The sequence below is a fragment of the Adiantum capillus-veneris genome, chromosome 8 (assembly GCF_014529385.1).
Source record: "Adiantum capillus-veneris isolate H3 chromosome 8, ASM1452938v2, whole genome shotgun sequence".
In the NCBI taxonomy this organism is placed as follows: domain Eukaryota; kingdom Viridiplantae; phylum Streptophyta; class Polypodiopsida; order Polypodiales; family Pteridaceae; genus Adiantum; species Adiantum capillus-veneris.
In genome coordinates this window covers 72925178-72939815 of record NC_140938.1, presented here as the reverse complement: position 1 = coordinate 72939815, position 14638 = coordinate 72925178, and the positions used below count along the sequence as shown (strand labels likewise).

At 43.6% G+C, this 14638-nt stretch overlaps 1 protein-coding gene across 1 annotated transcript; it reads left to right on the top strand.

Annotated features, from left to right (window-relative positions):
• Nucleotides 1-9912: 9912 nt before the first annotated feature.
• LOC147452363 (uncharacterized) lies at nt 9913-14024 on the top strand. Its single transcript, XM_086518082.1, has 8 exons — nt 9913-10276; nt 11691-11835; nt 11919-12087; nt 12213-12483; nt 12579-12844; nt 12925-13140; nt 13362-13470; nt 13584-14024. Exons 1-8 carry the CDS (start codon nt 10126-10128, stop codon nt 13646-13648), a joined length of 1392 nt encoding a protein of 463 aa, XP_086374208.1. The 5' UTR covers nt 9913-10125; the 3' UTR covers nt 13649-14024.
• The last annotated feature ends 614 nt before the right edge of the window (nt 14025-14638 follow it).

Genomic DNA, 14638 nt, shown 5'->3' with positions numbered 1-14638 from the left:
AATCTGGCCTGTTCCACCCATTCTTGATTGCTTTTTGCACTTCGGAACGCTTGTGTTTGCAGTATTCGCGCATTCGAATCTTCATCAGGTCTTCATTGAAGCGCTGATCCCGTGTTGGAACGGGAAACTCGTCATGAAGTATGCTGATGACTCTGTTTTTTAAATCACTTGGTACTTCACTCCATTTGTTTAGTATGTAGTGTCTAAACAGCTGAGAGCAAAGACCACGCATGCACGAGATCACCTTCTTGCCGTCATCATCCATGATGATGCCGCCGCTGATGTAGACGGAGTAAGGCAAGCCCTCTGGCCGGTGACGCGTGAACCTGGGTGTCCCGACAGGGGTCTCTAGCGGCGTGTCGATGGGGGTACGGACGTCAGGTGTCTCCACTGGCGTCTGGGCCCCGAAGCGAGGAGTGTCGAGTGGGGTGGCTCCTGGCGGAGTAGGTAGAGGTGTGTAGCTTCTAGGAACAGTCAGCCGTGCAAAACCTGGCGTAGATGGCGATGTTGTGGCTGGTGTGGGGGCGGGCAAAGAAGGGGAGGGTAAAGAGCCTCGTCGAACACGAGGCGGTGTGGAGGCATCGGTGGCGGAATCCCCACAACAACCGCCACCTCCACCACTAGAGCGCCGGTGTCTAGACGAGTGTGAAGCTCGTCTCGTCGACGCAGAAGCTTCGGAGCGCGCCGAATGCTCCAAAAGAGAGGGAGATGCGGATGGAGTAGGAACACGCGATGATGCGCCAGAGCGATGACGCTCCACGTACCACTGTCTCTGCTGCGGTGACAAAGAAGAAAGAAACTCCTCATCATCCATACCTGCATTAAACACACGAATATTTAAACTTAATATTGAATGAATAGAGTAGACAATGACGCAAAGACCATTAAATACAATGACGTAATGACACATATAAATACAATGACGCAATGAATTGAGTGATAGAAGAGGCAAGTCGAAAACTCAAAATTTTCAATCAAAAGATGTGAGCGCGAGTAGAAAAGAGCGTTATACACCATGGAAGGTACTTAGAGAGCCAGAGCTTTTACAACACGGAGCAAAATTGTTCAAATACAATATTTGTGGCTTTAAGAGATCTCTCTCTCATCCTCGCATAACTCAACAAAACTTCCTATATCTATATAGAGCTCTCCGTTTAAACACATATCCTCTGTTTCATTTTGTAGCTCCTCTGCATGCACCCCATATAGAGTAGTAGCATCTTGATGCTCGTCTGGCACCACCGCAGCGGCTTCTGATTGAGCATCTTCTCTGATCTCCTCCATTGATGTCGTTGTGATTGGCACATGGTAGCCTTCATACGTCCTTGCACTACGAGGGGCTACCTCTATGACGTACCACCAGTTTGATGTAGACTTTGTAGGATGAAATATTACCTGCCAGAGCCACATAACTTACATGAGAGCTTTCAAGCACATAACTTGTAAAAGGGGGATGTTAACTATTTACATACTTACTTGTTCACAATGCTCGGGTAGTACGAAAGTGTCTCTTAGGTCAGTCCATTTCTTAGTAGAATCCACCTCAAGAAAACCAGACTCTCCTCTACGCACAGTAGCGTTGCGACCCTCCATGATTATCTTGAACCATTGCACGTCGAACAAGTCGACAAAAAATCCTCTGTAATCGATCCTCAAAATCTCTTGCAGCGTGCCGAAGTAAGTGAGTTCCGCCACCACAGGATCTGCATCAGAGGAACGTCGTCGACTAGACTGTTCAACTTTTGCCATGATTCCACAATCTTGAGTAAAACGCTTTTTGTCGATTCGTTCCACCCTAAAATGTCGACCTTTACACCATGCTGCTGTGTATGATTTATACTACAACGAACAAAGATTATGAGTGGCCGTTCAAACGTTTATAAATAAAGTCACTTGCTAGTCGTACATTGCAAACTTACCTTGGTCGCGCAACCCCGAGAGTACTCCCACTCTTCTTCAGTCACTTCTTCACCGCATTGTTGTGCGCTTTTCAATTGGTTGTGCAACCATCTTAAGCTCATGAAGGTTGGTAGGCTCTCCAGAACCACTGGATAGTGCATCGGTGGTCGTCTTCCCCGTCTCCACTCGATTCGTGCCCTTTGTCGCTCTTGCTTTGCATCCTCATATTGTGAAATCCACTTTTGCATCACTGGATTGTGAAGCATGCAAAATCGGTTGATTTTAGCCTCTAGATCTTCCGTCATCTTCTTCTCAACACCGAGATTGCACATGACAATCCCAGATATGCGCTCATCATCTATGGTTCGCCATAGCGTGTCCCGGGATTTATCAAATCCGTCTAGCCACTCTCCAATGTACACTAGGGACTCTGATACCAACCAACCTTCTGCCATGCTACCCTCCGAACGTGCCTTTTGACGCACATATCCCAAATTCGCGAACGTGCTGCAAAGAAACACGTCTTGTCCGTCGCACAGCATGCGTGCATTGATTACAAGGACATAAGACCCTCGTTGAGAGATAGGTGTTTCGGTTGGACGGTCCCACATCCTCGTCGCTACTCATAATGAGGATAAAAAACTTATAACCTGGACAACAAATTTAATATTCTATTGGCATTCTTCGTCTTATCTCTCTCTCTCTCTCTCTCTCTCTCTCTCTCTCTCTCTCTCTCTCTCTCTCTCTCTCTCTCTCTCTCTACCTCACATTCTCTAGTCATGTCCAATCCCCGCACACCTCGGTCTAGAGGTGCACGGAGATCAGAACCACCGGGTTATAATCTCGTCTTTATTGGTCAATACCTATATTTGTGGGTACAAGAAATCTACACACCCACGTCTACATGATACTGCATGTAGTGGACAAAACCCCTTTGCCTCTTCTCTAGCTGTAGCACTTCACAGCATCTTAACATCTTTTCACAGTAGATCTTTTCACTGTTCGTCTAACTCTAAACCCTAAACCGTAAGTAATTCTGGCGTGGACTCGATCTAACGTAAATAAGCGTAAATCTAAATAAACGTAAATCTAACTAAAAATAAACCTAAATCTAATTTAACGTAAGTCTAATGACTAGAGGTTGTCTAGATGGTCATTGTGTCGGGGATGTAGTGACTCTTGCCGCCCTGAAGATCCACCTTCTTCCCTATCTTCTGAAGACATTTCACCAGTACTTTTGGATCGACGGAGCCCACCATGAGTGAAGGCAGCAATACCCTATATTCCATTGAGGGCTTTCTTCACCCGCTTCATGCAGGCATCGCAGTCTATGGAGACCTAAATCTAATCTAATATAACGTAAATCTAAATCTAGCTTAAATAAACGTAAATCTAGTTAAAAATAAACCTAAATCTAATTTAATGTAAGTCTACATATAACCTAATCTTTAACGTCTTTTAAGATAGTTTCCTACGACGTTATAACTCTCTTCTTCTTGTGTGTGTGCGCGTGTGTGGATGTGTGTGCCAATAAAAAGAGATAAATGGTATAACCTTTCTATCACCCATGCCAAGTATGATAGATTGATTATGCCATTTCCCTCTTGAATAATAGGTCTTGAGTTCAACTCCTGGTCGGCTAGATCTTTAGGTCTTTTAATTTTAATTAGTTTCCTACGACGTTAAATTAGTTTCTCTCTCTTTCTCTCTCAATGTGTGTGCGTTTTTTTGGATCGTATGCATGTTTTCTCTCTCTTTTCCTCTCTCAATGTGTGCGTTTTTTGTTTATGCATGTTCTCTCTCTCTTTTCCTCTCTCAATGCGTGCGTTTTTTGTTTATGCATGCTCTCTCTCTCTTTTTCTCTCTCAATGTGTGTGTGCATTCTTTGTTTATGTATGTGTGTGTGCGTTTTTGTTTTTGTTTGTACTCTCTCTCTCTCTCTCTCTCTCTCTCTCTCTCTCTCTCTCTCTCTCTCTCAAAAACACTATGTGTGTGTGTGTATGTGTGTGTGTGAGAGAGAGAGAGAGGGAGAGAGAAAGAGGGGAAGGGAACATGAGAATGAGGAGAGGGAAGGAGCATACCTGGCTCTCCTTCCTCTCCTCGTGTGTGTGTGTGTGTGTGTGTGTGTGTGTGTGTGTGGAGAAGAAAAAGAGAGAGAGAGAGAGAGAGTGAGGGAGAGCGTTACCTGCTCCTTGCTTGAGGGCGCCGAAAAACTCAGATCTGAGATCTGAGTTTTTGGGCGCGCTCGGTTATTTTTTTACCCCAGCCGGCGTCGCTATAAGCGTCGCAAATTTCTTTGTAAATTTGCGACGCTTATAGCGACGCCGGGATTTTTTTTTTTGAGCGTCGCTGTGTGAGCGTCGCTAATATGAATAGCCTCTTGTAGTGGCACTGCATAGTCCACTTCCCATCTCCGACCAACTTTGTCATTTCCCAACCCCCTTGTTGAACATTTATGTTCAACCACACATATGCTTATTGAACTCTAGAACCGCAACACCAAGCAAACACTCAGTACACACACAAAACCAGCTTTAGCCCTTTAGCCTACACCTGTATCCACCCATGGCACTGCATAGTCTACTTCCCAACTCCGACCAACTTTGGCTACACCATCATTTCCCAACCCCCTTGTTGAACATTTATATTCAACCACACATATGCTTATTGAACTCTAGAGCCGCAACACCAAGCAAACACTCAATACACACACAAAACCACTACCATATGTACAAAACTTGATTCCTGCTACCCGTTGCCTCTGTTCAATTGGGTTTCTCAACCCCCTTCATCATAGCATAGCTTCCACTTGGGTCAAACACCTGGCTTTGATCAACTCCATCCATCACAACAACTCCCTGTAGTGTTGTACCCTAGCACATAGCCATCCATGAACATAAGCGCCCAAGGCATACCTTCACCGCACCAAGCACCCTCGACATACTGCCCACTTCGAGCCAAGCACACAATCATGCTCAAAATACATACCATCATTCTCATCAGACATACCTGACCCTCCCTCCCATCCATGTAAAGTGAGGTCCTCCTCAAGAGAACTCTGTATCTGATGAATAGTCCACTGCACAACTGCACTTAACAACATTCCTTTCAACCATGACTCACATACCTCCCTCAAAATCTTGGACAAAGCCACAACTTGAGATTCTCCTTCATCCACCATTAAAACACACCCGTTCCACTGAAAATTCCTCTACATCAGGCTCCATACCCTCCTCTGCACCTGCAAGACACTCAATCCTAGCCTCATCAAGCCCTTCCTCATCAATGGCCCTTCAAGGTCAATCAACACCTCTTTCCTATCGACTTCACCTGGATGCTCTTCAAGCACCTGCATTTCTTCCTCGTCCTCAACCAAAGAAGAGAGAAACTTGCCCCATACTGCATTATCCATCTGCTTCCTCTCCATACTCGAGGCTACCCTATCCTTCCCAATTAAGCCCCGTACCTACTGCACCACCACAACACATTCCACAAAAACTTTCACAAGCATAGCCATTAGCATGGCACCATACATCATTTTCACCTGCATGTCTTCACCTATAGGCTTGGACTCCTCAACTTGGTCTCTATCAAGCATATCGGCTTGCACTTCACTCTGCTCCTCACATACATTCACCAAATCTCTATCCACATGCAAGAGATCAAACTCTACATACCTTGACTGGGATGTCTTAGTTTCCCAAGATGTGTCTGCATCCACAGAGTTGATATCATTCGTCTCTACCTCTTCGTCTGACTCAAGCTCTAGAATTTCATCCAGCTTTGCCGCTTCAACCTCATCTGCAAACCTCGCCCTCTAATCTCTAGCACACAACAATGGAGCTTGACCAACTATACCTGGACCTAGTTGTGCATCCTTTTCTTGCTCTCAAACCACTTGCACTTCCTCCATAGTTGGAGCCTCTTTGACTAGATTTTCGGCATAGAAACCTCTTTGTCTCTTTGTAGCCATAGAACCCTTGGTTCCTCTCGCACCGGCACATCCCTTTGCACTAACTTTGGCTCTTGACTACCACCGCATCAACCTGTTTTGGCATCTCCTGACTTGACCACTCCCATCTAGCTTGTCGCTTCTTCAATATCGTTTTTGTTCGTTTTCTCACTAAAGCCAGTGCCTCTTCATATGCCATAGGGCCATCTATCTCCACTTTATCTGGCAACTCCTCATGTAGGCACTCCAAAAACTTGCTCAACTTTAGAAAACCAACATTTTTTGCAGCAATTACCTTGATTAGCCATCCCCAAAGGGCTTTGAACTCCCACTCGAATGCTTGAAAAACACCTTCCAAGATCTGCTTCAGCTGTCCAACTTTTGCTTCATCAAGCCGCGCATCCGCTACAAATCTGCTCCAAAAGGACGCTTCCAGGGCTTTATAATTCGTCTTCTCTTCTTTCGATAGACCATCATACCATCTCTTTGCTTTACCACAAACTAGAAGCAAGAATACTTGCACCACGCCTTCATCTCCTAACAAACTACTCTCCAGTGAAAATAGACCATAATCCTGGAGCCTGGCTTCCGCATCTTCCACCCTAGTGAATATAAAAAAACACAACCACATCCTCTCTAACAACACCTGCTCTTCATAGAACCACACCTTTGGTAGTGCCAAAACCATCACTTCAACTTCAAATAGGAGCAATCAACGTGCTCCTCCATGGGGGCAGTAGAAGATGGAGAGGGGGAATGGGGGAACACATCCAACACACAACACAAGTACACAACACCCCTGTCCTCTGAGAAAACACCTTCAAACTTCACACTTTCACAAGTAGTTGCACAGACACCAATGCACCAACACACTCACCATGAGCTAATCGCCACATACTCACACCCGTCGAGATCGGCTACCCACACACATTTCACATCTCATTTTGGACCGCACATTGCTGTGGCACACAACACCTCTCTCTCACTTCCATTCGGCACACCAAAAATGGCCCGGGGCACACTTGCTCTCATACACTAACACCACAACACGAAAGTAAAAGAAGTGGAGAAGGGGGCAGGGGGAAATGACACTTAAGAAATGGCTATGAAAGCCCAATCATACACAAGAAATACCATATACAAACTTGCTTGCAGCGAGCGGCGCATCCACTTTGTCGCCCTGCAAAACACACACTTAAACTCACTCTTGATGGTCTCCGCAGACACACACCTCTGCAAAAAAAAATAAATAAAGCCTACCACCAAACTCACTCTCACTCTCTTGGCTCTCTATAGCCGGCTCCCCAAAAAGCCGTGGCCAAAAAATCATTAAAAATGATACAAAAATGACTTTTTTAGAGGGACTCCACTCATTTTCGGCAAGTGCTCCCTTATTGGTCCATCTGGCATTTCATTTTAATACATTTGGAAGGGGGGCACCACCCTCTCCTTTCTCTCTCTTTAACTACTCTCTTGGCTTGGTGGGGGGTGCACTAGCGATGTGGGCCATGGCATTTCTCGAACTTCGTTTCATTTCTCTCTCTCTCCCCCCACTTGAAATTCCTCCTTTTTCTGGAGGCTTGGTTTTGACTTCCTCTTTTGACCGCCTTGGCCTCGCCTTGATTGGAGCTTCTCTCTCCTTTGCTCATCTCGAACTTCACCTTCTTCTCCTTTCTCTCTCATGCTCTCTCCCTTCTGGGCACTAGTGATCTCACAAGTTTGGGGGGGGGGGGGGGGGGGATGGGGAGCCCACCACCGGTAGCGCATGCGCCAGAGCAGCACCTCTGAGGGCTCTCTCTCTCTCTCTCTCTCTCTCTCTCTCTCTCTCTCTCTCTCTCTCTCTCCCCCACTCGCACATCAAATGGAGGGTCACGTTTTGAGATAAGTGCCCTCCACTCTCGGGTCCGTTCGAACTTTTCATATGGGGCATTAACACAACCACATGGCAGATTCACGATGGAGCCGTTTTGTGGGCTCCTAAGAACCTCGTTGAAATCACAAAAAAAAACCTCCTTTGTAGTGCCACATTTGATCTGCAACAACTCCCTGCGCTCAAGCCGCAAAAACCATCTGAAAGCTCACCTCCCTGAGTCTGACTCGCTTGGTCTTGGCTTCTTTTTTACTTCGCCGCACCCATCAACTGAGAGCCCAAAAACCGAGAAAAAACATCAAGCGTTTGCATTTGACTTCAACCTGGCATATCTCCCTCATCGTAACTCCAACTAACAAGCCATTGAATCTGGCCGACTCCCCATGCTACGTACCACCTTTTGGAACCATGATGAGGCCAAGAAATTTCCAGATGGCATGCCTACCAATGCAATCAAATTGCCAGGCAATTGACTCCCCTGAAAACTTCAACTGGCCGTAGTTTTTCCATCCAAGTTCCGATCGATGATTTGAAAAAACCGGAATTCTCCACAACTCAAGTACTTCGCATCTATCCACTCGCATTAGCTCTAGCCACATGTCTCCACCTGCCCGATCCGTTGGGGATCTACAAACCCTTCCAACTTTGGACCATCATATCTCTCACACCGTAGCTCCGTTTGAGGAGCTGTCTGGACTAGCTCGTAAACACTTCAAGCACCACATCCCAAGGCACAATCATTGCACTTCGGATGCTCCACCCTGCCATCCCAATTGGCCCATTTTGGAGCCGGCTTTTGGCAAAAAATAACCACATTAGGCATACATTTCTGCTATCACCTTTCTATGGAAGACCTTCATACTGGATTTAGTCCTTTATCGTGCACCTATATCCACCCATGGCATTGCATAGTCCACTTTCCAGTTCCAACCAACTTTGGATGCACCACAATGTGCCGTATGTGGCATTGCAAGGATAGATGATTGAATCAGTTGGCATCACATTTATCTATAACCATTAATGAATTTTGGGATGGTGCCAAGTGTAAGGATATTCAAAACTTTTGGAATCCAGCTTCAACTTTCGAGCTCCCTGTCATTTGTCAGAGATGCAAACACTCTTACAAGGCATGGGCACAAAAAATATGCTTTTGAGGATTTGTCCTTGAATTGGTATGAGGATCAACAAATGTATGCTTTTACATGCAACTCATGTCATAGATTGATCAAAAGCCTCGAGAAGACCGCCAATGTATCTCCCTTCCCTTGAAGGATTAACTTCTTAGTTGCTCATTTTTGAATATTTTGTCTATACTTTTGTATCTTGATTGGATCCTTTTATATTATGATTGTTAGGGAGATCCTCAAAACTTTGCACGTCTGCTCCATTGGGATGGTTTTCAATCATCAAGAATGATACAAAAAATTGCAATGTTGTGGAAATTAGAGTTTTGAACTCTGAAAAGAACTCTATTTAGAGCCTATACCAATTTTATTCATCCCTTTCAGTTGCATTAACATTATTGGAGCCCTTGAGATCTTTTACATGTATTTTTGGAACCATTAGTGGAAGAAATTCTACTATTTTTTGGTGCAGATTATAACCCTTATTTTTTGGAACCATTAGTGGAAGAAATTTTAGTATTTTTTGGTGCAGTTCATTACTACACAATTTTATTCCGTGGAGGTTTTAAAATTGTATTATCGCCTATAAGACTAAAGATCTAGGAATTTCTAGGTGCTTATTGAGTGTTGGATGCATACCTCCATGGCTTGAGAAAAAGGACATAGTCCAAGTCAAAGAGTCTGGGGATGAAGAATCTTCCTCTGTATATTGTGTTTCAATGTATAAATGTAGTTTTTAATGTGCGAATAAAAGGTGCATTCCTATCTTAATGATGCATATATTGCACCTTTTTCTAACATCACCTTGCTCTTAACTTATTTGGGTTTTATTTGTACTTTCAAAATGTAATATAACTTTAGCAAGGGCAAGAACTTTAAATAGACGAGTGACTCTCTTTTTTTGTTCGCTCTCTTATAAACATTCCTAAAACCTCTCTCTCTCTCTCTCTCTCTCATCTGCTACCTCAATTGACTCTACTATTATGCATACTACCTCCCAAGTGGCAACTTGGTTTTTAAAAGCTTTAAATTCTCGTAGACTGTTAAGATTCGAAAGCTCACGCGTACCTATTTGTTAGAGCATAATTTTCGAAACACTCGTTTTGTCTCGCGAACAGTGTTTGTTGCGAAGGCCACATGGCAACAGCATTCCCGACCAGGAGGAAGGCATGTGGATCGCCATCGCTTTAGCCAAGAAGAGGAGGAAGAAGGCCTTTCCTGCGACACTACAGTCGAGGCTTACTTCGCGTTCAGCTTCGTAGCTCCCAAGCCCTAGTGTCATGGAGACCTTCTACATTGCACTCTTCGTCGCTCTTCTTCTCCTGCTCGGCGCAGTCGAGCTCGGGAAGTCCAAGAAGGACCGCATCATTACCAATGCAGCTTTCTCCTCCTTCAAGAACAACTACCTCGGCGTCTACTGCCTCATGATGGGTATGCATTTTCCCATGCTTTCTAGCTCATCCCTTCCATTGCGTTCTCCTACGTCGGATGCATTGGTGTTGCAAACTTTTCTTGCTTCCGCTACATAGTGCCATTCTTCTGTTTTATTAGTGTGTTGGCAGTCATAAAATTTTGGAATGGACGATTGTAATGTTTAGCTCAAGTAAGCTTCTGCCAGGTCGCCCAGCATTCAGATCTACTTGTCTTTTTGGATGCACTCTTTGGGACAGATGAGCTCAATATAAGCTTAGTGCTGCTTCTTGTTGCTTTCAGATCTACATATAGTTCTACTGCGTCTCTGATATTTGGCATTTTGTTCTGGATCTGATGTGTATGCTGCAAGATCTAAGCAATGTAGCATAATTGTGGAGCTTTTGGTTCTTCATTCCTGCTTTATTCCAATGCTCTCTCCTCTTTACTGGATTGCATTATTCAGATTGATCGACCTTGATATAGCCTTCGGGTTTCAAAAGGATGAGTTTTCCTTTTGTGGTCTATGATGCTCAATAAAACGATATTCAGAAAATATCTAGCTTCTTTTCACAAAGTGTGACGATTGAAAAGTTGGAATGCAAAACGTAACCTTGCTTTCTGAAAGACTTAGAAAGTCTTTTTGGGATAACAGTTCCTCCTGCATGATAAGTGCATGCGATTTTTTATGGCCTGTAGACATTTGCTACCTGCTATTATGGTGAGTAGCTGAAGACATACACAAATGAGTAAGTGTCTGACCAACATACAACTTCTCATTTGGATTGGTAACTATTAAATGGCTGCAATAAAGAAGAAACTGTGATGCTTCCAATATTTTGTCAGTGTGGCGTTTGGCTTGAGCTCAGGTCTATAACAAGAGGATTTGATCACATGATGAATGCTATTGCTTATTGCTTGCTGCACAAGGCTAGACTTTGCAACTACTTTTTCTTTACATTTCGTCAGGCATACTGCAAAGTGATGAAAAATCAACACCTACTTACTCTGCTGACTATGACAAGGGACATTGCATCTTTTTTTCTCGCTTGTAGTGTCAGGATGCCTTTTCCTTATGTGCACTTTGCTTTGATAAGCTATTTACGAGTACAGACATTAGACACTAGCTTAATTATGCTTCTTCCCTTTGTTAAGAGGATGTGGTTTGATTTTGACATCTAACCTCAGTCCTTGTGGTGAAAGGTCTGAGGGCACAAAAAGCAGTAACACTTTCGGGACTTTGCATGTGAGCAGAAGATAAACTTGTGCATTCTATGAGGTTTAGTAGAAAATAATGCACTCTGTATTATTTCATGCCACATGTTGAATAAAGAAACGATTCTGGAGAAATGTGTATTTTCTGTGGCCAATGCACAGCAATATTTAATGGTTAAGAATTGCATTCTAATTGTTTCTTGCTGGGATGGATCCACAGCTGGTGATTGGCTGCAGGGCCCCTATGTCTACTTTCTTTACACAAAGTATGGTTTTGGCAAAGGGGACATCGGAAGGCTTTTTATTGCCGGTTTTGGATCTTCTATGATTTTTGGTACTTGCGTTGGTTCTTTGGCAGACAAATAGTGAGTGTCAATGCTGCCTTGGTGGTTTTTTGGGGCTGATATAATGAGTCTTATATGCATGACACCATGTGTATTTCTTGTAGTGGAAGAAAGAGGGCTGGCATCACATACTGCATAACTTACATTCTGAGCTGCTTAACAAAGCATTCCCCACAGTACAAAGTCCTGATGCTAGGCAGAATTTTGGGGGGAATTGCAACGTCCCTCTTGTTTTCTGCTTTTGAGTCATGGCTCGTGGCTGAGCATTTTAAGGTTCGAAATGTTTCTCTTGTGTTCAGTTTGTTGTTTAACTTATTAAGCAGTGCTTGGCTGTCCTTCAGTTTTGATTTGGCGTTGTAAAGTCTTTGCAAGTTTGACCTGGTTCTTCTTCCATACAGAGAGGATTCGACTCACAGTGGCTGTCACTAACATTTTCCAAAGCTGTTTTTCTTGGCAATGGACTCATAGCAATCTTAGCTGGATTGTTAGCTAATTTTCTTGCCGACACTTTAGCCCTTGGGCCTGTATCCCCTTTTGATGCTGCTTCTTGTGTCTTGGCATTGGGAATGGCTCTCATTTTGTATACATGGCCAGAAAATTATGGTGATGCTTCCGAGGGCAGGAATCTGTTGATTCAATTCAAAGCTGCTGCTTCAGCTATAGCTTCTGGTAATCCATTGGTGCTCCTACTTCCAACTTCATTATTCTAAGCTTTACATAATTTTCTTGTTTATACGCTATGGTGCTTCTTCTGTGATGGGCAGATGAGAAGATTTTCCTACTCGGAGCAATACAATCACTGTTTGAGGGATCTATGTACACGTTTGTTTTTCTTTGGACTCCTGCACTTAGCCCCAGTGAAGAAGACATCCCTCATGGCTTCATCTTTGCAACCTTCATGCTCTCTTCTATGATTGGCAGCTCTTTAACTTCTCGTCTCATGGCAAGGGCAACCCTTAAGGTGGAATCATATTTACAGATAGTCTTTTTGGTGTCATCTTCAGCACTATTTTCTCCAGTGGCTATTAATGTAAGTGCCAATTTCTTCCTTAAATATGTCACTTGTTTATTGTGGTCTCCACTGAGGGGTTTTTGATTTGTATGTATCAGTTCCTCATGAAATCCACAGGTCACAAGGGAGGCAGCCTGACAGCTTCTGGACGGCTTCTTCTGTTTGGTTTCTGCGTGTTTGAGGCTTGCGTTGGAATTTTCTGGCCTTCAATAATGAAACTGCGTTCTCAATTCGTGCCAGAGGAGGCGAGGAGTACCATCCTTAATTTTTTCAGAATTCCAGTGAATATATTCGTTTGTGTCGTTCTTTACAATGTAAGTTGAAAACTTTTTGCATTACCGCTAGGTTTACATCAAGTAATAGACTAAGCTCTGTGCTGGCAATTGTCCATCTATGTCGTGGATGGCCCATGTCATAAGCATCCACAGATTAAAGGAAAAAGTTTTGCTAGAGAATGCCATAAACTTCACTTATAAGGGTGAAGTAGGAATAGCTGGGGCTAATGTTTTCTTTGTTGTTTTAAATGATTCTGCAGGTCGATGCGTTTCCCATCACAAGCATGTTTGGCATGTGTTCTGCATTCTTAATTCTGGCTTCGGTTCTTCAAAACCGCCTCAAGCTCGCTATAGAGAAACCCAAAACAAGTAACACGACTCCTCTTTCATTGATTATGAAATTATGAAAGTATTTGAACGGGTTTTTGGTCGTGCATGTGCAACATCATGCAGCTTCTAACCTTGAGTGATTCTTCTTGCAGAAACAATTGAGAATTGGCCTTCTGAATCTGTAAGTGATTTGGAAATGGAACCATTGAATGTCTAGTGGGTGTGTGGCTTCATTTCAAACTATAGTAGCTAGTGGTTCTCCTATGGTCAGAATTTGACCAGACGTGACTGAACAGAGAGGTGCTGACCCTTTTCGCTCAGTCAAAGGCAGTTAATCTCTGCAAGGCTCTTCAAGAGTTGTCCTGGCTGCTTGAAGGATTTTTTTTGTCTTTGGTATATATGTAAAGATATGAGCAGTGCCATAATGGCACTCACAGAGTAGGTTTCCCATTTTTTTGTTTGTCTCTAAAGACTAAGAAAAGAAGGTACAGGCGAGGAAGATAGTGTATGCACTCGAGCTTTGCAGCCCTACAATTTGTACCCATTACACTATTTAACAAAAGCTTCAAATCATCAAAGCTTGAATTTTCTTACTCCATGTTTTGGTGATATATGGTAGATGTTATTCACCTTTTCTGTTAGTATATCGATGCCCATCACTTTGTTACTAGGGGCTGCAAAGCTCCTACGGTTCAATAAACAGAAAAACATAACAAATGGCTTGTTGTGGGGGAAGAGAGATTACCTCGCAGAGGTCCTGACACAAGGCCTGTGTTATGAGAGTTTCACTACTTGATGACGTACTGAGACATAATCAATTGTGAGTGGAGATATTCTATTTTCTAAAAAATGAGTATACAATCAACCTCAAGCACTACATGTGCCTTGAGGGTGCAACGATTCCTTAACAAATGGCTTGTTGTGGGGGAAGAGAGATTACCTCGCAAAGGTCCTGACACAAGGCCTGTGTTATGAGAGTTTCACTACTTGATGACGTACTGAGACATACTCAATTGTGAGTGGAGATATTGTATTTACTCAAAAATGAATATACAATCAACCTCAAGCACTACATGTGCCTTGAGGGTGCAACGATTCCTTGTTCAAATATGCAACAAACATAAGAGCTACTAAATATTACCTTCCAAGTAGCTCATGCAATTAAGTGCATGCTTCTGTTCTTTGGCATTAGCGGTTGCCACTCTCT